The sequence below is a fragment of the Cetorhinus maximus genome, chromosome 9 (assembly GCF_964194155.1).
Source record: "Cetorhinus maximus chromosome 9, sCetMax3.hap1.1, whole genome shotgun sequence".
In the NCBI taxonomy this organism is placed as follows: domain Eukaryota; kingdom Metazoa; phylum Chordata; class Chondrichthyes; order Lamniformes; family Cetorhinidae; genus Cetorhinus; species Cetorhinus maximus.
Window position 1 is genome coordinate 11329611 of NC_135887.1, and position 25334 is coordinate 11354944.

A 25334-nucleotide genomic window follows, 5' to 3' on the forward strand; every position below is an offset into this window, starting at 1 on the left:
CGGGAGGATCTGGCGGAGATCCATGAGGGTCTGCAAGCCATGGTCTCTATTATGGAGGAGCCATGTGGAGCATGAACACTGCGTTGACCCTCATGGCCGAGTGCACTTCCTCCTCCATTGAGAGAGTGGCGACTCTCATGGAGAGATAGCTCCAGGGACAGAATGAGGGATTCCTGGGGTTGTGCTCGGACCTGCAAACCCTCACACAGGCAATGACCTCAGGTGGTCAGTGCCAGTGTGGGAGATGGATGAGGCACCCAGTATCCCAGCTAGATGCCTGTCTATCAATGGTGAGCAGAGAGGTCCAGAGTGGCCTCACGTTGGCACACGAGCTGCCTGTCATCTCTGCGGGCTCCTCTCAGGGCGCTCTGGATGACGGCAGCAGCTCCTCCACCTCTGCCAGTGACCGTGGCATCCGATGAGGCTGCAGTGACTGGGGAGATACCAACCGTGGCACTGGCTGTTCCCTCCCAGGCGGGGCCAGCACAGGCTCCACTGGCCAGAGGACGACTGACAAGGTCATCAAGGCCAACAAGACAGCAGAGCCAGCAGGCTGTCTCCAATGCTGGTGCCAGCGATGGGGAGAGGAACCAAGATGTAGAACTTGGAGACATAAGTTAAAGGCACCATGAGCACGAGAGTGACAGTTCACAGGTGATTTTCTGTTCATTTATGTTTGGTTTATCTTTACTGGGAATGGAGACCAGAGAAGTTTATGTAGATTTTTTGGATTGTCAAAAATGAGAAGAATTTTGTTTTTGTCGTAATGGCCTGAGTATGTTTCACCTTTTTATTTTGTTGGTGCAGGGTACACAGAATGTAATGCTGGACTTAAGTGGCTCTGAACTTTATTACACAGGCATTGAGTGGACTTTGGGTTCAAATGAAAGGGTCATTTCAGACAACCAGTATGGAGGCGGCAGCCCTGGCGTGCGGTCGAAGCTGATCTTTGGTAACCTTGCTGAAGGAGCATTGGATCAAGGTATCCCTGGTATCCTTGCCTCTCTAGAGATTACCAAGGTCTGGCTTCATGCCCTCAGCGGTCTCCTCACCATGCTCATCTTCGGACTCACTGCTGGACTCATCCTCTGTGGCCCGTGGAGCTGTGTCAAGATTCTCTTCCTCCAGTGGGTCCCCCCTGCAACCACAATCAATGACACCCACTCCGGGGAATATTGTAGTGCATCCGCTGAACGGTCCAGGCATTGGAAGCGCATCTTGAGAAGACCTATGCTCCTCTCTATCATTGCCCTTGTGGAGGCGTGGCTCGTATTGTAACCCTTCTCTGCCTCTGTTCTTGGATGGTGGAGAGGTGTCATGAGCCACCTCTTCACTGGATAGCCCTTGTCACCCAGCAGCCATCCATCCAGCCGGGCTGGAGCACTGAAGAACCCTGGCACCTGGGAGTGTCTGAGGATGTAGGCGTCGTGGGAGCTGCCTGGGTACCTTGCACAGACTTGTAGAATCAGCATCCTGTGATCACACACTATCTGCACGTTCATGGAGTGGAAGCCCTTCCTGTTGATGAAGGCACCGGGCTCACCTGCTGGTGCCTTGATGGCCACATGTGTACAGTCTATAGCACCCTGGACACGGGGGAAGCCAGCAATGGCCGCGAAGCCTCTGGCTCGCTGTGCCTGGCTGGACTCATCCGTATGGTAAAGAATAAAGGTCAGTATCCTCCTGAACAGAGCTTCTCTGACACAACTGTGGACAGCTGATTGGGAGACTCCACACAGATCCCCCACTGAGCCCTGGAAAGATCTGGAATGCTTAGAAGTTGAGGGCCACTGTGCCCTGCAGAGCCACTGGCATGGGGTGTTCACCCACACAGTCGGAGCTGATCTCAGGCCCGATCATCTGACAAACGGAGATCATTGTCTCCCTTGAGAGGCGGAGCCTCTTTCGGCATTGCACCTCGGGCATATTGAGGTAGCTGCATCACCATCTGTAAACCCTGGCAGCAGGATAGTGGCATCTTCTGCAGCCCCTTCCACCTTGGACTTCCTGCTGGCCTTGGGCCCCCTGTGCCTGCGCCTCTCCTCCCACAGGTCCCTCCCCTGGAAGCTGCACAAGGACACCTGGCCTCCACTGCCTTCTGCCCCTCTCTTCCTCCTCAAAGGAGGTACCACCAGCAGAGAACCACAATCCCCATTACCAGGGTAACGGAAGGTTGTCTGGTACCTGGAAGGGCCCACACGATCTGAATCCTCAGGGGACATTGGAGACACCAAGAAGACCTGAAATGAAGCCTAGAAATGCTAAGAATGAAGACCCGAACAGAGATGAAGCTGCCAAGTATCAATAAGTCGCCAACAGCAAACTAAGTACCAAACTCCCCACTACTGCCACTGGCAATGCTTTTATCCCACCCGTGGATGAGGTTTTTGAAAATGTCGGCTGGCCATTAGACCATAAGACATAGGAGCAGAAGTAGTCCATTCAGCCCATCGAGTCTGCTCCACCATTTACTGAGATCATGGCTGCTCTGGTAATCCTCAACTCCACTTTCCTGCCTTTTCCCCATAACCCTTGATTCCCTTACTGATTATTGCGGTAAAGAATTCCACAGATTAACAACCCTCTGAGAGAAGAAATTCCTCCTCATCTCTGTCTTAAATGGGCGACCCCTTACTCTGAGATTATGCCCTCTGGTCGTAGACTGACCCACAAGGGGAAACAACCTCTCAGCATCTACCCTGTCCAGCCCCCAAAGAATCTTATATGTTTCAATAAGGCCGCACTCTCATTCTTCTAAACTCCAAAGAGTACAGGCCACCTGCCTGTTTTGCCTGTGACGAGCATGGGGAAAGAAAAATCGGTGTCATTTGGCTTTTTAATGGCCTTAAGTGGTCTCTTAATTAATGGTGCCCGCGGACTGAAATATCGCGCAAGTGCGCAATGACATCAGGATGCTCACCTGATGTCATCGTGCGCTATTTTATGCCCGATTGGGTTGGGCGCACGCCCGCCCACGGGGTGTAAACTTCTGATCCAAGGCTCCTTTGACAGCACCTTCCAAACCCATGACCACTACCATCTAGAAGGGCAAGGGCCATGATTACCATCGACCATCTAGAAGGACAAGGGCAGCAGACACATGCGAACACCACCACCTGGAAGTTCCCCTCCAAGTCACTCACCATCCTGACTTGGAAATATATCTCCCTTCCTTCACTGTCGCTGGGTCAAAATCCTGGAACTCCCTCCCTAACAGCACTGTGGGTGTACCTACACCACATGGACTGCAGCGGTTCAAGAAAGTAGCTCATCATCACCTTCTCAAGGGCAACTAGGGATGAGCAATAAATTCTGACCTAGCTAGCGAAGCCCACATCCTGTGAGTGAATAAAAAAAAAAATTCTAGAAATGGTCCCACATCCATTCCTTTTGTTAAAAGGTGGATAGTTACATGATTTTGCACCCTGTCTGTCCCTTGCTTCAACATCCTAAGAAGAAAATGAAAGTCGGTATAGCCCCTAGAGGTCCATCAGCTGCTCTCTCATTAGAGACAGATGACTGGTAGCGACCTTAACCTGAGGGTCAGCGCATCTCAGGTGAAGGGTGAGGTAGTATGGCTGAACATGATCATTTTTACAAGCTGTGATTCCAGTCTGGAGCAGACTTTAGTGGGCTACCAATCCACTGTGGTATATTTGGCCCATAAAAAAGCTCATGAAATAAGGGAAAGATGTTAGTTCTACTGCACACCCCCACAACCACCCCCGGCCAAACCCCACCTCCCCACCCCCACAACCAGCCCCCCAAAACCGCCCCTCCCAACCCCCACCTCCACAACCGCTCCCGCCAACCCCCACCCCCACAACCAGCCCCCACCACAACCGCCCCTCCCAACCCCCACCTCCCCACCCCCACAACCGCCCCCCCCCCCACAAACCCCACCTCCCCACCCCCACAACCACCCCCCCAACCCCCGCCTCCCCAAGAGATATTCACAAAGAGCTAAGAAACAGCACTCTTGTTAAATATTGCTTATGTTGATATGTACACTGAGTTCCATTTATTGGCACGACAGTAAACCCATTAGGTATAATTCCAAGAATGTACCATTGTTATATTGTACGGATGGCAGCCATTTTATGGTCTGTTTTACAGACACTCAGTCACTCAGCATATTCATGAATAATCGAATAATAAAACCTTAAAATATGTTCACATAAATAGTATATTTAATTTGCTACTTTTCTCGTGTGAAAAAACGAGAAAATGCACCCCTGAACTACTGTTTCAACAGACCTCTCAAATTTATATAGTGCCTTTAACAGTGAAAACCAGAGGCACTTTACAAAGGGAAAAATATTTGCTAAGTCGGGGGAAGGAGAGCATAAGCAGCATTGATAGAAAGGGAGTGGGAAGAAAAGAGTGGAATGTTCTTCAGGAAGAACCTCCCATTCAGTAACTGACAAACTGTGTGGAATTAAATTAATTCCTTCAGTGTCGCTGGGTCAAAATCCTGGAATTCCCTCCCTAACAGCACTGTGGGTGTACCTACACCACAGGGACCCCTGCGGTTCAAGGAAGCAGCTCACCACCACCTTCTCAAGGGGCAATTAGGGGTGGGCAATAAATGCTGGCCTAGCCAGCGACCCCCACATCCCATGAATGAATAAAAAGAATTCAAAATTTTGGTGAGTTTGATGTTTAAATTATTGGTTTTTGTGTGTGTGTGTGTGTGTGTGTGTGTGTGCACCCTAACATCGTGTTTTTTTTTGAAGGAGTCTGATAACTTCATGTCATAATCCTAGAGAAGATCAGTTATTTAATTCGCTAGCTTTAAGACAGGAACAACAATTGGATTCCGACGTATTCATTTAAATCAGTTTTGTGTTTGAGCACATCTAATTCTAACAGCCACAATTCTCTGAGTTCCTGATGAGCCTGAATGCACCGATTTGCATAGTAGGTCAAGTACATGCAGATTCGAGAGAATGGATTGGCTCACGACTAATCCAGTTGTGTCAGGCTGGTTCCAGTGACCTTTTCCTCTTTTGACAGTTATATGGAACAGCATGTCCAGCTCTTACAATGCCAATAGTTCAGCTTAGCAAACCTTTTGTTTTTGCTCTGCTGATTTGAATTATAAAAGTGTGATTTAGGCGACATAGAAATGAATAACCGTTTTCTTCATATTGTTGGTTCTTATGGTAAAATTGGTATATTTCCGACAGCACGAATAAAGTCCATATTGCCCAGGCAGTGAGACATTCCACTTGTCCTCCCCTATCTTGGTTTGCAGATTGAATTGGCAATTAAGCTCCGAGCCTATTGTAAGCATATAAAGCTCTTGGCAGTATAATGGCAGACTGCTGTTATAATGCTTTGCATGCACGGAATAGTAATCATAGGAGTGGATGATGACAACAGTGACATTTCGTTTCCAATCCCCCTCAAGGGTTACAGCTTTGAGGATCTCAGAGCTGTGAATGGCAACACAGGGAGGTAAAGCAGAATTAGATTAAGTCTTTAATCGGGGACTCATGCCCCCAACAAGATAGAGACCTCTTTTTATACCCTGGTGAAGTCCTGGACTGATGTAGATACTTCTCATTCAAGGTGCGGAAGGCAGAGTGTGTGTATACTGTGCTGCATGAGGGAGTCTTACCGTGTCTTTTTTAAGCATGTGATCATAATTAATTTGCTTTCTTTGGTAAAAGTAAGATTAAGACTGAATTATTCTCCCATTAAAGGAGGAAATACATATACGAGCAAGCTTGTGAGTTCAGAACTAGATAATATATATATAAAATTAACAAACTCCTAGATATTAAAAGAACATTTTTAAAATCTTAGAATGGTTGATCTGTAAAACGGGTTCACAAATAAAACTTGCATTCGTACAGCATCTTTCATGATCTTCTGATTGTGCTTTACAACAAATTAAGTGCTTTTTAAATTCATTCATGGAATGTAAGCATCGCTGGCTGAGCCAGCATTTATTGCCCATTCCCAATTGCCCTTAAGCAGGTGGTGGTGAGCTGCCTTCTTGAACCGCTGCGGTCCATGTGGTGTAAGTACACCCACAGTGCTGTTAGGGAGTTCCAGGATTTTGACCCAGTGGTAGTGAAGGAACGGCGATATATTTCCAAGTCAGGATGGTGAGTGGCTTGGAGGGGAACTTCCAGGTGGTGGTGTCCCCATCTATCTGCTGCCCTTGTCCTTCTAGATGGTAGCAGTTGTGGGTTTGGAAAGTGCTGGTGAGTTGCTGCAGTGCATCTTGTAGATGGTACACACTGCTGCCACTGTGCATCGGTGGTGGAGGGAGTGAATGTTTATGGATGGGGTTCCAATCAAGCAGGCTGCTTTGTCCTGGATGGTGTCAAGCTTCTTGAGTGTTGTGGGAGCTGCACTCATCCAGGCAAGTGGAGAGTATTCCATCACACTCCTGATTTGTGCCTCGTCAAGAGGATTCCTAGCCTCTGATCTTCTCTTGCAACCACAACCACATATGGCTGGTCTAGATCAGTTTCTGGTCAATGGTAACCCCCAGGATGTTGATAGTGGGGGATTCAGCTATGGCAATGCCTTTGAATGTCAAGGAGTGATGGTTACATTCTCTCTTGTTGGAGATGGTCATTGCCTGGCACTTGTGTCGCATGAATGTCACTTGCCACTTGTTAGCCCAAGCCTGGATATTGTCAGGTCTTGCTGCATTTGGGCATAGACTGCTTTAGTATCTGAGTCTCGAATGGTGCTGAACATTGTGCAATGATCAGTGAACAGATCACTTCTGACCTTTTGATGGGCGAAAGGTCATTGATGAAGCAGCTGAAGATGGTTGGGCCTAGGACACTACCCTGAGGAACTCCTGCAGTGATTTCCTGAAACTGAGATGATTGACCTCCAATGACCAAAACCATCTTCCTTTGTGCTAGGTATGACTCCAACTAGTGGAGAGTTTTCCCCGATTCCCATTGACTTCAGTTTTGCTAGGGCTCCTTGAGGAGGTTGAGACGGATCATCCACTTTGCACTTCTGGCTGAAGATTGTTGTAAATGCTTTGTTTTGGGGATATTCCACAGACTGTGGAAGAATTGAGTCCCACAATCTCATCACATGCTCCACATTCTTAAAAGCCTTCTAGTTTTTCAATCCTTGTGAATTTGTTGATTACTTTAAAAGTGATTTCTGACCACATCATCAAAAGAATTAGGGTTCAAAGGAGCTGCTTTGTGCGTTGAGTTGGGAGAAAGAACAACTTGCATTTATATATTACTTTTTAATGACCACTGGGCATCTCAAAGCGCTTTAGAGTCAATGAAGTACTTTTGAAGAAGTGTAATCACTAGTGTAATGCAGGAAACATAGCTAATGTGCACACAACAAACTCCCACAAATAGCAATGCTAAAATGACCAGATAATCTGTTGTTATGATGTTGATTGAGGGATAAACATTGGCCAGGACAGTGGGGAAAATTCCCCAGCTCTTCTTCCTAATGGTGCCATAGGACCTTTTGCATTCACCCAAACAGGCAGATGGGACCTCGGTTTAGTGTTTCATCTGAAAGATGGCACCTCCAACATTGCAGCACTCCCTCAGTACAGCACTGGAGTATCTGCGTAGATTTTTACGCTCAAGCAGTGGAGTGGGATTGAGCAAGCACTTACATAAAATCATTAAAACAAATGGGGCAATGGACTGGCTGTGCTGTTACCACACATTAGGCTCAAGCCTCCTCTATTAGCCCTTCAGTGAATTCAGTATGAACAAAAACAAACCAAAACTGCAACATGATCAACCACAAAAGATATCAATTTTTATATTTTATTTTTTAAATGGCACAGTGATCATGAAGCTCAGAATCCAGTCACTCAGGGTTCCAGTTAACATGGTGTTACATCACATCACCAGTTTCACTCAATACTTGGACAGCAGTGAAGCAAAAAAAGAATCCAGTACCACTTGGAGCCTATGTCTACAGTTTACATACAATTATCATCTCCCAGTCAAAGTGTTTGATGTTTTTGTCATTAGGCTTCCAGTGTGAACACAAAAGGTTTACACTCTTTCACTTTAGACTACTGGGAAATCATCTCTAAACAACTGCCGTACAAACAGCTTGCATTTATATAGTGCCCTTAATATAGTAGAACATCTCATGAGTGCTTCACAGGAGGTGTTATCAAACAAATTTCAACACCAAGCCACATAAGGAATTATTAGTGCGTGACCAAAAGCTTGATCAGAGGTAGGTTTTCAGAAGCTTCTTAAAGAAAGAGAGACAAGAGTTTAGGGGCAGAATTGTGGAGCTTTAGGCCAGGCAGCTAATGGCCTGATCACCAATAGTTGGGAGATGAAAACATAAGTAGGGCATGGACTCCCATGGACAGGTATTTACATCAAGGCTTTTGGTAATGATACGGTTGGTTACTTGTAGGTCTTTCATCTCTCCTAGATCTCAGTTTCAATGAACTATGGGAACAGACAAACAACTGTTTCATAAATGTAAAACCACACAGTGAATGCTAACCTGACAATGCCCTTTGGGCATCTCATAAGATAAGAGTCTGGGACAATTTGTGTTTATGTCGTGTTTTTAACATTGATAGTTTTCTGCTGATTTTATCAGAAAAGCACAGTAGTTGCCTTTAGGCTGTTGAAATGTTTGCTTAAAGTGTGGTTTTTTTAAATGGTTGATATTTGCAAAACTGCTTTCTAGAACTGCACACAACAAACTAGGAAAAATGCCAATTTTATCTGCACCACAGGTACATGGACACAGTGAAATATTTGTTAGCTTTTAGTGTAACAAGAAATTATTTAATGCAAAGACTGAATTTTCAGATTGCCATTTAATTTGCACACACACAAGAAAACAAAATATACTATACATACACAAACGACCAAATATCAAACAGTTTCATTGCATACTTCACATGGTTCAACATTACTTGTCATTCACAATGAAAAATTGATTCTGGGATTAACATGAAGATCAGATATTATTAAAGATCAAAGTGTCTCCAAACTGTTCTACACAGAACACAGCTTTCCTGTCTGCTCTAACAACAAACACAAATTTCAGTTAAGAACTAATGTAACCTACACTTCATTCATCTCAATAATTTACAACAGTAGGAGTTGTGGTCGCAACAGGCAGATAATAATGTGACTGCTGAAGCTGATCCTGGAGCAACATGAATATAATACATTACATTATGTGGTGCATTTTTTCTGCAATGCACTGCCTAAAGTAACCTTGAAACATTGCACAAACTCACTTTGAGATGCTGCATCATGAGGTATTACAAAGCAGGCAGAATTATTTTCATCAAAACAAATAATGGAAATGAAAAATTCACTGCCTAGTATTTATATTTACTTTAAATACCTCTCAATGGATTACAAGAGAGCAACCAATGTCATTGGGCAACCATTCAACATTTTGTCATATGGTTTAAACGTCATCTGAAACTTTACTATAGGTGTAGGCTGTGATAAAAATCTATCAAAGGGTTAAAAAGATTCATCTGTTAAGTAGTTGTTTACAATGTTCACTTAATATAGAATACCTGAATGCTCATTGCATTAACATTCCAGTATACCAGAGAAAATACAACTGTGCATCATTACAAACATATTTTCACATCAAATAGATTTAAGTTTCATCCAGCAAAACAGGAAAAAGTGTCCAGTAGTTACAGTCAATATAGATGTTTAGTTTGAAAGCAATTTCAAAGTTCTCCCTTCCCCATAGTGCAATCAATAAATGGTTAAGAACTTCGCCATTTTTAACAGCAGTCTCAGTTTCTGCTGTGCTGAATTAGCTATTCTCCATCACCACCACCAATGGGTTTTGCGCTAATGGTGGATTTGACATTTTATTTTCTCTCTTTTGCTGTTCCCATCCTTGAGATCAGCAACATGAGATGAGTCCATATCCTACCACATCTATTGCCTGAATTATAAGATCACCCTGCCTATGAAAACTTTATATAATTAAAGGAAAGGACATATTTATAATAGCGCTATTGAGAAAAGTACCGTGTGGGTAATTGCTTAAGGAATGGAAGTAGATAACTGTATGAGTCAGAGGAAGCAAAGGGTAGTTGTTAAGGGAGGAGAATCAATGTGGAAAGAGATGATTAGTTGGATGTTGCTGTGAGTGGTTCTGCAGCCATTATTGTTCTTGGCCTAATGTTTTATAGGAAATAACAGGAATAGGGTCTGGGGCTTTTGATAAAAGAAAACATAAGCACAACATGCAGTGGAAATGCAGGTACAATCTTAGTACCTGTAGCTCAAGGAATACAACACAAGGCTCAGGAAGTGATAATTAGCTTGTATAAATCATAAGCCTGCCCTCCAGCTCTGGACACTGAATGACAAGTATCACCAACTTGTCCTGAGGAGTACAAAGAGCAGCTAAGGTCATAAATAGTATTGACAAGCTTCGAGGAAAGGTTATAGGTACATCAGAAAAAAGGGAGCTTAAGAGATATTTAATATATTTAAGTGAATAACTTGATCAAAGTATGATATTTAACATTAGTAAAGGTCAAAGGGGCCATGGATTTAATCTTAGGTTTCAAAAGATGAATACATAGTTAAGAAAAAACAACCCAAAGGGTGAGAAATGTGAGATAGACCACCCAGAAAAGCAGTGGAAATGTAAGTTTTGAGAAGGGATAGATTGGTGTTTTATGCAAAGTTTTAATGTGGAGGTTGACCTTGTAATTCGTTCAAAATATGTGATAGGATGCAGGTTCTATGTTTCTGATCTCAAAGGTCTCAATAGCAAAGAAGAGGGGCTTCTTAAGGAAGAGAGAAAATAAAAAAGTCAAATCCAATAATGGGCAAAATCCAATGGTGACTTTGGTGGAGATATTGAAGAGCATCAGAGACAAAAATGGTTTGTGATCTTTGGAAAAAGTCAGGTGAATGAAGATTGTAAAGACCAGTCCTGTACATTGTGAAGATTTTATGGAAATTAGGATATGTTGGGGCTTACCAGTTATGTTTACTTATGTACACTGGTGTATGATTGAACAAGGTGTCATGCTGCTTCCTTGGGTTCCTAATGGAGTTGGGCAGAATTTCTGAGTTTTTTTTCTTGAAATTGTCTTTTAATTCCACCCACTTATTCTCTAGACCCAGCTACCAATTGTCCCCCAGCTACAAGTCCCCGGTCCCAACCTCTGCTCCCAACTGCTAGTTTCCCCTGACTACTAATTCCTCTAGCCCGTAGCCTGATTGCTCTACCCCAGTCACCACAACTTCTACCCTGACCCCTTGATTGCTGTCTCCAAAGATTGACCCCCCATCCCCCTGACCAATGCTATTGCCCCTGGCCAACTATAGTCCACTCTCCAGAACTAACTGCCCAGACTGATCACTTATCTGAGGACTGCTCTGCGTAACTCACTGGCTCCACTGAAATGGGCTCTGAGACTTAATACCAGGGGTGCCTTGGGCCTCTCCATTCAGCCACAGGAATTGTACCCTACACCTCTCATGTGTTCAAAACATCAGCGTGTCTGCATTTCTCAATAATTCTCACTGAGAATCCAGCATACAGTGTGTTACTGTAATGTAAACACACAGTCAGCTATATCTGTTCAATAAGTCACAAAGCATTTTATTGCATTATACTCCTGGCTCCTGATACCTTAACACATTTCGCTAATTTAAGCAATATTTACATTTTCAGCAGAACAATTTGGAAAAATCAGATATATATAGTAAGTTGATACAACTGCCAAAACTTCTGCAAAACACAAACTGTCGCCTTGTTAAAATACAACTAACTTGCCTTTTGAAAAAACAGGACAGCTGGAACAGAAACAGCAATAATGCAAAGAGGCACTTCGAGATACGACTGTAGAAGCCCACAATGTGAATACAGGTACATTCAAAGCCCTACAGTCCAGAGTTAAAATGATCTGCATGTGCATGTATGTGAATACTGTTTATTCATCCTCAGGACGTGGGTGCCACTGGCATCTATTGCCCAGCCCTCAGTTGCCCTGACTGGGTGGTTCACTAAGCCACTTTAGAGGGCAGTTAAGAGTCAATCACTTTGGACTGAAGTCCAGGCAAGGTAAGGCCGGCAGGTTTCCTTCCCTAAAGGTCTTTAATAAGCCAGATGGATTTTTATGACAATCCAACATCAATCACTTTTTGTTGGTATTGGTTCTTTATTATTCCTAAGTTTTGTTTTTAGACTGAATTCAAATTCACAAACTGCCAAGGCGGGATTTGAACTCAAGTGTTCTGGATTATTAGTACTATTGTCCATTTAGTTAAAAACTGTATCACTGGAGACGGGTGGTTTCATACTTCCTCTCTCCCTCTATTCTATTCCTAACAGCATCTACTCCTTGCCGGGGAATAATAGTGCCAATCGCCCCTCAGTCACACCCTAGTGGTCACCATTTGTATGGGTTTAACAGTAAGTTTTAGCAGGCTTTTATATAATTGGCAACCCAGACCTTCATCCAACATTCAACCCAACAGGGATGCTGGATATCCACCAGGAACAGGGACCCTAGCTGATTTCCTTCTCCTTAGACCTAACCTTAGACCAATTGTAGCGCCCCTCCTCCTGCTCAGGCTGAGATATGCTAAGTGAACACAGACAGGCCAGAGATTGTACCTGGGACCTTGTATAACTTAATGGCTCAATTACTCGTTGGATAAACTTGCTCAAGTTATGACAAGCAGTAGTGAAGCTTCAAAAGCAAAGGGGACATGGCAGCTTTAACTATAAGTATATATTTCTATTGCCCCCTGGATTAAAGATAGTATCTTCTTGTTGCCCTATACAGACAGGGTTTGTAAAATGATCTAAGATCAAACTCTAACAATAAAGTTCCAAAAGATTACATCAAACAGAAGATCTCAATGTTCATCGGAAAGCTGCATTTATAATGAAACTTGATGTAGGGTCACAAACAATAGTGTTGTTCTAAGCTTTAGCCTTTAATTTCCAGTACCTCGTCTAACAAGACATTCATCATCTTTGTGTGCCTCGACAAGAGTGCTGGCAGGCTATTTCAACACAGAAGACATCACAGCTAAGCCTGATCCAATCAGTGACAACCCCATCACTTCCAGTGCTCGTCATTAGAGGTGTGCAATGGAAACATTTTCCAATTTTCCTCCTTAATTCAAAGGTATTTGGGCCAAATGTAGTAGAATCTTGGAGCACAATGCTCCAGATCTTGGAAATCTGCAACAGAAACAGAAAATGCTGGACATGCAGCGGATCAGGCTGCATCTACTGAGAGAACAGGTCAGTTAACTGTTAAAACTGTTTGGATGAACGTCCACGCTCAAAACGTAAATTTGCCTGTTCTCATGCACAGTCCAATCTCCCATCCCGCTATATGTCCAAAATCAGCTCTTTCACTGGTAAAAGTGCAACAAGATTCAGAATGGCCCTGCTGATTCATAGCAAAGGCAACATTGATAGATGCCCGTGACTGGAATCCTGCCTGTTTAACCACATTGAAGTATGGCTTGGCGCCATGTAAGATATGAAGGGAAGAGTAGCCCCCTGTTCAAACATAGAAACGTCCTTCCCTCCACAGTTTTTGTATCATGTCTTTTGATTTGCTGATCTTTAAAAATTCTTACAAATAAGAACCTTAAGAAAAATCTGATCTCGAGGTCTGAGAGGTAGCTTGGAACACAATATTTCCCCAGATGTTTTGACAAGCCAGATGAGCCTCAATGGTCTTTTCTGGTCCTGTGCCTTCTGCATTCCTATATAATCATTAAAGATTCCAACGCAACTAATTTCAAATATATCTTTATGTTAATTGAAAACAATACCTTTTTGTAAAAGACAAGAGAACATGAAAGAATTAAGCTAATAATTTTGTTCACAGGTTTGATTTATGGATCTAAAGCTTGCAGCAAAAAGTGATCACTAAATTTTCAAAGATGTAGTTTTGGATTTTTGAAGTGCTCCTGTGTAATTTTTCACGGTGTGTTCAGCTTGTGTTTGGTTCCTTCTTGCGGGGGGAGGGTGGGGGGGGCAATTGAGATTTTCCAATGAATTTTTTGAAGCATAATTTCACTTTAAATTTTTAAAACTCCAAACGTAGGAACTATTACTGCTTCGGCAAGTAGATGAAACCTGCTGCAGAAGAATGACTGCCATACATTCTGTAACAATGCATAAGGTTTCTACAGCAATGGGAACATCACCCTGGATACAGTAACCTAGGACACTAGAGTTCTTGGCAATGAGGAGCAACCCAATCTGATGTTAACTCTGGTGCTGAGTCATTACAGAGAAAGGACATCCAATTATACTAAATTGCCAATGAGAGAATGTTCCCGTCATTTCTTGAACTAATGACTTTTTAAGTCCATAGTTAAAATCCTTATTAATTAAGATGATTATAAACACGTTTTCATCCTACATTCTTTATTAAAATTATAATTTAGAATGCATGCCAAAACAAAAACAAAGAGATGTTCATTATTAAGAATGCATGCTAAAAAAGTAGCCAATACCTGTCACATATATTTCATCTGCAAAAACTCAAACAGTAAGGGTTAAGGTGCATTTAAAACTTTCAATCACATTATTAATTTCTCACTTTGAACAAACACAAAGCAGTTTATCCAAGTATCAGTAACCAGCGAAATGAGCCAGACAGTAAAATAAAAAGCTCATTCAGGCAGAGCTGGCTTGTAAATCCCCCCCTCCCTGCCCACCCCATGATTGCAATAACCACTCAGAACACAATTGGCTCAGTATGTTAACACAGATAAAAGGAACATAAAATGTGAATTTACAGTTAAGATCGCACACCTCACATACAAATCAAATGAAGTGTTCTCCACCCCCACACCCGACGCACATAGGGCTGACCAAAACCAACTCAGAGAAGCACTGAATTTGCTTCCGTATTTCATTTAACCACTACAGACCCGAAAATGGAGTTGATTCATCTAAAAGACAGTTCATATAATGCAAGTATTGCTCAGAGTTTCTTCTTCCCAAACCACCCGTTTAACATTTGTCATGGCTAAGTTAATTTTAAATACACTACACGTTTTCATTCTTTCACATAAAGCAAAGGTTTCAATCTACAAAGTCAGAGCTGAGTCCTTGAATCGTCAAATAACATGATCATGGGGTGTAATTTTGTGACCGTTACAGAATTTGTTGTGCAGTGGTCAATATCATTTCCACTGCACCCGGCTCAGTTCTGACAAAAGTTCCATGCACTCTATTTCTGTTGTTTCAGCAGCAATTTTAGTCAATTTAAACCGCTTTTTGAAATAGACATTTTATTACAAAACAGAAGTTCTGCTGCAAGAATTTAAGCTAATAATGGATATCCTAGGAAAAGAATCTGCCCACGTAACCACCCACCCCCCACCCCGCCCCCTCCCCACCAGCACATGCAAACACACCAAATTCTACTGAACTGGATTGTTCCAGTGCAATTCAATACTTAAATCATCAAATCCAATATACTGATTCCAGAGGTAGTGGAACACTTGGCTCATGACCAGAAGATTGCACATTCCACCATTGGGCTCGCTCGTGCTCAAGTTTAGTCTCATCCAATAACACGTCGGCCCGCATAGTTTGGAGTCCACACTTCGATGGGATGTATCATAACCTGTGTCGTTGTGAGCACACTATTTGCCAGCTGATCACTCAGCAAACATAACAGACAGTGTAAGATCTACACTTAAAGAGGTTGAGTAGGGAGGAAAGATTGGGGGGGGGGGCGGTGGTGTTATTATAATAGTATTTTATATTATGTATAGATATGTAACTACAAATGCTTAAACCAAGCAGTACAGAGCTGGACCTAATGAATATTCAAAATTAATTTGTACATTGTGAAAGAACATTGAACTTTTTCCAAGACTGGGATGTTTTCATAAGACATCTTAATTGCATTTGATTTTGATAAACATTAAATTGCAACCAAGGGAAACCTACAAAAGGGGCAACATTGCTTCAATGCCTTCCCAAATATAAATTTTAGTTCTGTAATTCCACAAGATTAGAGGGCATATTCCTAAAACACAACTAATTTTGTGTGTCTTAGTTTGAGGAGATGTTCCAGAAGAAGACACAATGATAGAGTCACTGGATATATCAGAGGTAACTATGATTTTGGGTGATGGCGTAAAACTGGCAATATCAATTAGGACACCTATCACGCATCCCTCAGTCAGGAGTGATGTATAAAAGGCAGCTGGTCCCATATGGCCCATTTTATACCATCAAGCAAAAGGAAAGTTACCCCGACAGAGTATATGTGATTTAGCCCAGTATTTGGGTGAAGTAGGCTCAACTGTGGTTCATTTTGACACTCCAGAAAAATTAATGCATACATCAGAAAAGGAGTGCAGCCATAAAAACAGTGCAGTTTTCAAGATCTTGCTATAAGTGATTATTTAGGGGCATTCTTTAAATTCACACAGCGGTTAAATAGACTGGTCAAAATCTTTTAACAGCTTTCACATTGTGAAGGTCATTGGTCCCATTAGGTGACACACTATATACAATACCCACTGCTTACATATTGCTGGATGTGTACTGCAAATCTTTTAAGGTTTCATCCCCACTCTGCCATGTCTGCATAGAATGCAACGAGAGCAAGTTATGGATCCATGCAAGGTTTTGTCATTAGTGTAATTCCACGCCCGCCTGTGGATTGTGCATTCCTTCCCTTCCTCTTGCTTCCTTACATTAGGAAGCATTCAACTACCATCATAAGGTTCATTCAGTGTCCTTGCTAAGAACTGGTAAAAGTCAAGGACATCTGAAGGACGTGAAGTAAGGCGTTTACTCATTTGACTATCTGATATTTAAATAATTTAAAATAAAGACTTTTAGTACCTTTCATATAATTACAAAACTAAAGTGAGGTTAACACTCCCCAGTAAGATTGCCAATTTAAAATTCTATAACATTGAAACCAATGCTGCCTCGCTGCATCTATTAACTGCCATTGCAACCTCTGGACTTCAAATAACTTGGAACAGACAGATAAGCATAGGTCTGTTTGAATCTGAAGCTGCTGCACGCCTTCTGGAAGGAGAACTTCTCTGCAATCTAATCTCTTATAGCTTTTCTTAGACAGTAACTGATGTAAATAACTTCAAAACAACATTGGTGCATATTAAATATACTTTTAAAAAAAAATAAAAGTTGCAAATTGATTTTCTTTATGGGCTACATCCTCCAATTTCAGTGAAATGTCAGTGAGATGTAAGCAGTGGACTAGTTAAGTTTGATATCCTTCAGTTCCCATGACAATATGTCAGAGCAGGTCTGGTAAGATGAGGCCTGGTGGCTTAGGCTCCACGCAATTAATCCAGAAATTGGCACAGCTGGCATGATACTGGTGACCGCCGTAAGACAACTTAAAATTGTCGCTCTCTGAGTTGAAGGCCTGGAAAGAAGAAAGTGGCAATAAGAACTTTCAGGTTAAACAAAACTAGCATTAGCTGCATATGCTGATATACATTTATGCTCCAGTGAAGATTTGACATCAGATGTGGTTACTGTATATATTTGCATATACAACTAGAAAATGTTGGGGGTCTAAAGTAGGGACTTGCATATATTATATATATATAATATATATATATATATAGGTGGGTCATATTTTCCCTCAAGTTCCATGCTTGTGAAGGAGTTTTGCCAAAGGCAGACGAAGCAGGACCATATAAATTAATGCCTATCAAGCTGTTGCTTCACTCTGCTTCTCCGATGTTGTAAATATTTAAGTGTGACCTTCCTTCCTGACCCCTGCTGAAGTTCTCACCATCAACTTGAAATAGGATGGACCAGCAGAATAAATGCAGGGGGGGAAGAGATTTAGAATTGGTGCCAGGATCCAGGAATGAAGTCATTGCTGTTTAAATGTCACAATGTCCAAAGAGTGTAGTAACAGCTGATGAAAAGAAGAAGAGGTAAAATATAGTTGTGGACATGAAGTACCAATTATGGTGGACAAGAGCTTTTTAATATTGACTCTTATATAAAGGTCATGGAAGTTTTTGGGTGGTATAATTTATTAGGGGTTGTAACTATACACAAATATATACAGTAAATGTATGTGAAAAGTCAATGAAGGATGGTTAATGTATTACAGAAAATTATAAATGATTGTCAACAAAAAAGCTGAAACTCAATGTCATGGCATTCACTTGAACTAAACGTTAATTTTACAAGTCTGAAAAAACTCATCTAGAGTTCTATTTTATATAGAACGCCACATGCCCAGAGGTGATGTGATCCACTGATGCTCGAGTCAGCATGCCACATGTAAGACTTGTGTACCAAGAATAAATGTGGACCCTGTTCACACCTATAATTACTTCCTCTATTACTATTCATTGTTATATTTTGACTGGCCAGCTGCTTAAGACTGAGCATATTTGAAGTGGTATCGATTGAAATTTGTGCATAAGATATTCTCATGTAACGATTCCAATGTATCAGATGTTTGTCATGAAACAAATCTGAATGTCATTCACAAATCCAGCCTTCAATTTAATTAGCGCACTTGAAGAATTTAATGGGAAAAGTTCTTAAACTGTTAAGTCTTAGGTGAACCACAGTTAGGTATATTGACTCTCCAGGTCTGATTCTGGGACCTCTCTACTCTTACAGGTATAGCCTAGGCTTGTAGACTGAACAATTAATGGGCCTTGCATCAGACTGTAGGACTCTACAAAGGGGCTCTTCAACTAATGATAGTCTTTTAAAAGGCTGTGAGTTTGTTTAAAAACTCACACTGAGGGTTGTATAAGTACGCTACAATGAAAATATTCCCCATTAAAATATTTCCTGATTAGGATGAGGGAACAATTGTACTTCAATGCCTCAACCAGAATAATGATAGCACACATCTGCAAACTGCAGATCATTACAGTGTCAATGCAGAAGGCATATAGTAATTCTGCTGTCAACTGGATTCCATAATCAATGGAGCAATCTGAAATGTAAAAAGGATAGAATTCTACAGATTGTGAGCAAGTACACTGGGAGCTTTGTGCTGCAAATAACCCAGACTAAACGTGACTTAGGTGCAATAGATGCCATAGAGTATAAGGAACAATATTATTGACTTTCATGGCATAGTCACTCCTCATCTAATAAGAAACAAATTCCAGATTTCTGTATTTTCTCATAGTACAATCACAGCAGATCCACAAGTAAAGCCTAATTTGCTTCGAGAAAAGAAGTCAAATACTGAGACAAGAGACATAATACAGCAAGTAACAGGGAAATGAAAATAAATTGAAAGTCAATCCTGTGACACACTTTACACAAATTGAAATAAGCATTCTGGGAAAACATCTGGCTAATGGGAATAGTACCTGATGTGTCAGAATGTAATGATGAAATTTATGGGTCATAGTCACTACACATATGCTGATGTATATGAGGTGAACACTCAGACACAGCTTCAATCAAAATTCATTACAAATCTGGGCAAATGATGGGAAAAATTACATGATACATGTTTGGTGAAATGGGGCTGCATTCATTGACGACTGACCCTTTCTTCTTGGTTATAAACTGTGCTAAAATTGATGTATCAGCAACTCATAAGCCAAAAAAGAAAAGTTCATTTAGTAATATTCCAAAAATAATTTTATTTAATCCAATCATTAAGATTAACCTCTCCTCTAAATCCTAATTCATTACAAAACAATCTAATTTAATTATACAGTTGTCTGTCAATATTAATGGGTGCAAACCTGTCCCTCCTCAAAAGATAGTTTTATCTCACTGTGTTCAAAATATTTAGAGTAATAATAATGCACTTTGCTTAAATGAAAGGAGCCAAACACAGACAACACACAAAAGAAAGAAAACACATTCAATGACATTTCCGATAACATACAAATAAACTGCAGCTTGTGTTGCCTATAAAGCACTGAATGAAGGTTTAAAACATTACACAAACTTTACTCTGCAATATATGCAAAAATATTTCCACAAATTTCAAGTGTTTAATGTTATGAAATAAATGAGCGCAGAAAATATTTCTTCCTCTATAGTATTCTCTGCACTGAAACACTTTTTCTTTCGAACAGAAAAATATTGGGCCTGCAAGTTCCCCTGTCCTTAAAGGATTATTTTTTTCTATCCCAGCAAGGTCAAGATTTTACCCACTGCACCCCCCAAATCTTTCACTAAGTAAAATTCTCTTCAGGTTTCACTGCTCTACTAAAAAGAAACTACAACCAGTCTTCTACACAATTACCACCAACAATTCAAAAACAAAATGTTGCCAATACTAGAAATTTGAAATAAAGAAAGAAAATGCAGGTCAGGCAGCACTTGTGAAGAGAGAGACGGTTAATGTTACAGGTTGATGACCTTTTGCCAGAACAAAAAAGTTGGAGATGTAACAGATTTTAAACAAGTATTGAGGCAGGGAAAAGGTTCGGTGGAGAGAACAAAAGGGATGGTATGTAAGGCGAGGTGAAATGACAAAAGATATGATGATGCAAGGCAAAAGGAGATGGTAACGGGACAAGTAAAGAAACAAAAGACGTATCTAGAGGAGGGTAAATGGGAACTAACAATCACCAACAGCTACTGTCCATAAAAATAGGGGAAGGCATTATGATCAGAAATTGTTAAACTCAACGTTGAGTCCGGAAGGCTGTAAAGTACCCAATCGAAAGATGGCTTGAGCTTATGCTGAGTTTCACTGGGAGAGTGCAACAAGCTGAGGGCAAAAAGGTCAGAATAGGAGTGGGGTAGAGAATTAAAATAACAGGTGAATGGAAGCTCTAAGTCACGCTTATAAACTGAATGGAGTGCTCTGCAAATCAGTCACCCAATCTGCATTTAGTCTCTCCCCAATGCAGAGGAGACTGTATCGACAGCAGCAAATACAGTATGCTAACTGACAAGGACTACAAGTAAATTGCTGTTTCACCTGGAAGGTGAGAACGGAAGAGGTAAAAGGGCAAGTTTTGCAAATCTTGTGCTGGCATGGAAAAGTGCTGTAGGAAGGGGAGGAATTGTTGGGGGTTATTAAGGATTGGACTAGGGTGTCACAGAGGGAACAGTCCCTTTGAAATGTTCCAACGAAGCTTAATGTATGCTCGAGGAATAGCGCCTCACCTTACAATTAGGCACATTACAATCTTCCAGGCTCAAAATTCGAGTCCAACAATTTCAGATAACAACCTGTACCTCCATATTTTTGGATGGCAGCTGGTGATGATTCTGTTATTTTCATTTATACTTCCTTAGGTTTCTTTACCTGTCACATTATCATCTCCTTTTGCCTTGTATCATCATCCTCTTTGTCATTTAATCTCTTCTACCTTCTTATTTTGGCCTTCCCCCTAACCTTTCTCTGCCTCTTTACTTGCTTAAAACCGCTACATCTGATGGAAGATCATCAAACTGAATTTTTAACCCTGTTTCTCTCCCTGCTGAAGCTGCCTGACTCGCTGAGCATTTCCAGCATTCTTCAAGCTAATGCACTGCTCCAACGCCAGTGAAATTAGTTACTATGAATTGTTAATTATTACGTTGACAATTGCAGTACTATTTAAAGTCAGCACAGTGACAGGCTCGTGGGCTATAATTTTAGGCTACTCAAAATAAATACTCTATTATTCCAATATACCCTCGTGGTTCTAACCTCAAATTGTTTGGTATATTCAGAGGATTGTGGAATCATACATCATAACTCAAAATATTGCCTTCCCTTTTTATCTCGCTGGCGCTGACAGCCTTACTGAGGTACCTGTCCCATCAAAGGTTGTTGCCTTCTGCATCCTTTCCAAGTGGCCATTATTCAAGTATGAGCTATTCAACAGAAGAAGTCATCACAGGCAAGCCTGATCTTGTTTTCATCTGAGGTCTACCAATGCACACTTCCAACATGGGCTGCCAGACAGTGATCAGGAGTGAGAAACATAAGCCCTTCTCTAACTCAGGAGCAGTGCACAAAATTCTAATGCCCTGGCTCAAGATCACCTTGCTCTGCATGTACTGGATGTGAACCTTAAATCTTCCTGGTCTGGTTGACCCAAAGATGAACTCTGAGCCAGAAGGACTAAAATATTGTCTCTAAAGTGAACAGATGTGATATGTATCGTTATTGCAAATTGTTAACTAAACACTAGGTGGCCTGCTGATGGGAATAAGCACATTGCGGCAATTACACTTTTGTCGTATTCCTGGGTTAGTCTTTGACGGAAGACTCTATAGGGTCTGGAAATAAAAGCAGTGAGATTTTACCACAGTAATTATGAACCTCGGATGTAACCAGATCAGTTGACATTAAAAATGGGCATGTCATTGATAGGAAGGATTTCCACTATAGTCAACTCTATGAGTCTATAAAATAATTAATTCTAACAAAGTCTCATTGTCCATTACATGACTTTAATAATATCAAAATTCCTTGCTCTTCCAATTGAAAAGCTACCAAAATCTCCTACACAAACAAGAACAGTTCCATAAGAATATATTGCAACAAAATTGAAGCAATTTTGTCCATGGTTTAGGTTGCTACTAGTTGGTTATGTCACAATAGGATGAAAAACAACAAAGCCTGCAGCCCTGAGGTATTTCAGCTGAGGTCTTCGAAACTGGTGGGCTTTTGCTCACATCTAGATTCCATGCACTCATCCTATGGATTTGGGAGAAAAAGAACCCCCCCCCACCCTTCTCCCCGCAAATTTCAGGAATGTGACAGTTGTAACTATCATCAAGGAGGGAGATGATGTGGAAACTATCGAGATACTTCCTGCTTGTCCATATCAGGAAAAGTCCTGACACACATTCTCCTGAATCGCCTGCTTCCTGTGGCTGAGGAAATCTTCCCAGGGACACAGTGTGGCTTTAGCCCTTCCAGAGGAACCTGTGATCTGGTCTATGTGGCCAGACAAATCCAAGAAAAATGTTGAGAACAACACCAGGGACTCTATTGCATTCACTGATGTGAGCAAAGCATTCGACTCAGTAACTCGCGAGGCTCTGTGGATTGTACTTCCTTAGATTTGGATGTCCAAGAAACTTCATCACAATCCTGCAACTGCTTCATAATGAAATGACTACAATTGTTTTGAGTGGGAGATTTGAAACAGTCCCCTTCGAAATCCAGACCCAGTGTCAAGCAAGGCTGTGTGATAGCCACCATATTTACAATCTGCCTAACAATGGCTACTCACCTCATCAAAGATAAACTGACCTCTGGTGTAAGTATTAAATACCACCTAAATGGAAACCTCTTTAAACTCAGTCATCTCCACGCCGAAACTAAACTGACCACCATAGACATACATGATCTACAGTTCTTGGATGACTGCAATGCCGTTGTCCCCTCTGCACTAGATTTGCCAGCCACTCTTAATATCTTCAATTTTGCGGACAAGAGGCTCAGCCTCTCCTTGAGTGTTGCCAAAACAAAACTCAGTCCTGGTCAGTCAAATATTCCACCTCCCTTATACATTGAAGGAGAGGCTCCAGAATATGTTGAGCACTTCCCTTACCTTGGCAGCCATGTCTCTCAAAATCACTATTGATGAGATCCAACACCGGATCAGCTGCACCAACTCAGCCTTCTACAAACCACAACAGCAAATGTTTGACAAGAAAGACCTCTGCAAATAAACAAAAGTCCCAGTGTACGGCACAGTTGTCATCACAATATTTCTGCAGCGATGCCTGAACTGTATACCAGCGACACATGAGTAACTAATGAAATTCCATCAGTAATATCTCCGCCGCATCCTCCATATTCAATGGGAGGACTGTTGGGCAAATGCTAGTGTCCTTCTTGACGCCAGCTCCTCAAGCATTCAGGCAAAACTCCAGCAAAGTCAACTTCAATGCACTGGACAGCTGAAAAGCGTCTTCCCCGCCAAGTCCTGTTTTCTTCAACTCTCAAATGGCCAACATTCCGGGGAAGATATAAAAAAAAGCTACAAAGACACTTTGAAGCTCTCCTTGAAGAATGGCAGCATTGGCATTAATGTTTGGGAGGAGCTTGCTACCAATCATTCAGAATGGCAACAACCTGTCCTAGAAGGTGCATCACACTTTGAGTCACAACATATTAACGATGCAGCAGAGTGCCCGTAGGGAAGGAAGGGGAGCAAATCTTGCACTGTGGGTCCCACTACCTCATGGGCACCTGCCCCATGTGCCCAAAGTTCTGTGGGTCAAGAATTGGCCTGTTCAGTCACATGAAGGCCCATAGAAGAAACTCATGATCCTGAGTAGAAATCATCCTCGAATCGAGAGACGCTAACAATGATAGGTTAAAAGAGATTTTACTCACAGTATTAACGTCCCTCTTAACTTGGTGCAATATTGTAACTGCTGCTCAGTTGGCTGCTGGGCAGTTTGCTTGAGCAAGTAACCAAATCACTCAATTCAAAAATAAAAAGGCTGTGTGATTTATTCAGATATGTTTCTAATTGGCAATGTTTTGAATTTAGCAGACATTTCAATAATTCAGGTACTCTGGGTTAGAGTTTTTGGGGTATTTATAAGCCTGTGCCCTCAAAATCAATGAGTTACATCTGGAGTTTTCAAATTGAGGTGATCAGGCTGGAAACTCTGAAGAGAATAAACAAGAGACCACATTGTGATATCCTCTATAGCTGAGGGAAGGATTAAAACAACTGTGCAAAAATGTAATGATGATCATACTTTTAGCAGTGGAGTTGTGATCCATATACTTTTTCTATTAAACAAGAAACTAGGCAAGTTTGAAGTGTTGTAAGTATATGTAGAATTTTCAGGCTATTAATTAATTGTTCATATACTGTTTAATAGTTAGTTTGGCACTTAAAGCCTAAGATAAAGTCCAGTACTAGTGTTTTTCTGTATCTCTCAAAGACAAAGAGGGTCTCATTGGGGCATGGGATTAAACCATCCCATGGAACTGTGTGCAGTCATACTTTACCTGAATAACAAGGTAAGTTTGGGTTGCCAACTCTAATTGGAGACATTTCTGGATGTTTCATCATGTGGTGATCTTGACACCTGACCACTTGACATCTAACCATGTATCATCTGCAAATGTTATTGCAACTCTCCCTCCATTTCGTTGGACCCTGGTTCTATGTGGAGGTGATGACCCTGGTCTGGGAGCCTCAGTCAGAGCCAAACTATAATTGGGCTTCACATGTCAAAACATGCCACACAGGCTGACCTGAATCAAACCAAGAGACTGCACAAAGAACAGGAAGCTAGCAGTGTGGGGCACTTCTCAAAGGGCACATCGCCCTGAACACAGATCCAGAGCAACATTTCTAAAGCATCCCTTGGGTTTAGACATAATAAAGGAGAGTTTTCATAGAATGATAGGAATGACGGCACAGGAGGTGACC

General features: G+C 41.6%; 1 protein-coding gene across 4 annotated transcripts in view; it reads right to left on the bottom strand.

The window, feature by feature from the left end:
• Window positions 1-7763: 7763 nt before the first annotated feature.
• The window catches only part of synrg (synergin, gamma), a 129881-nt gene continuing 112310 nt past the window's right edge, over window positions 7764-25334 (bottom strand). For all 4 annotated transcript variants that reach the window (XM_078548036.1, XM_078548034.1, XM_078548038.1 and 1 more), the window contains one exon: window positions 7764-17398. In XM_078548036.1, coding sequence (XP_078404162.1) covers window positions 17267-17398 — 132 coding nt within the window. In that variant the 3' untranslated portion in view covers window positions 7764-17266. The remainder of the gene's footprint in view (window positions 17399-25334) is intronic.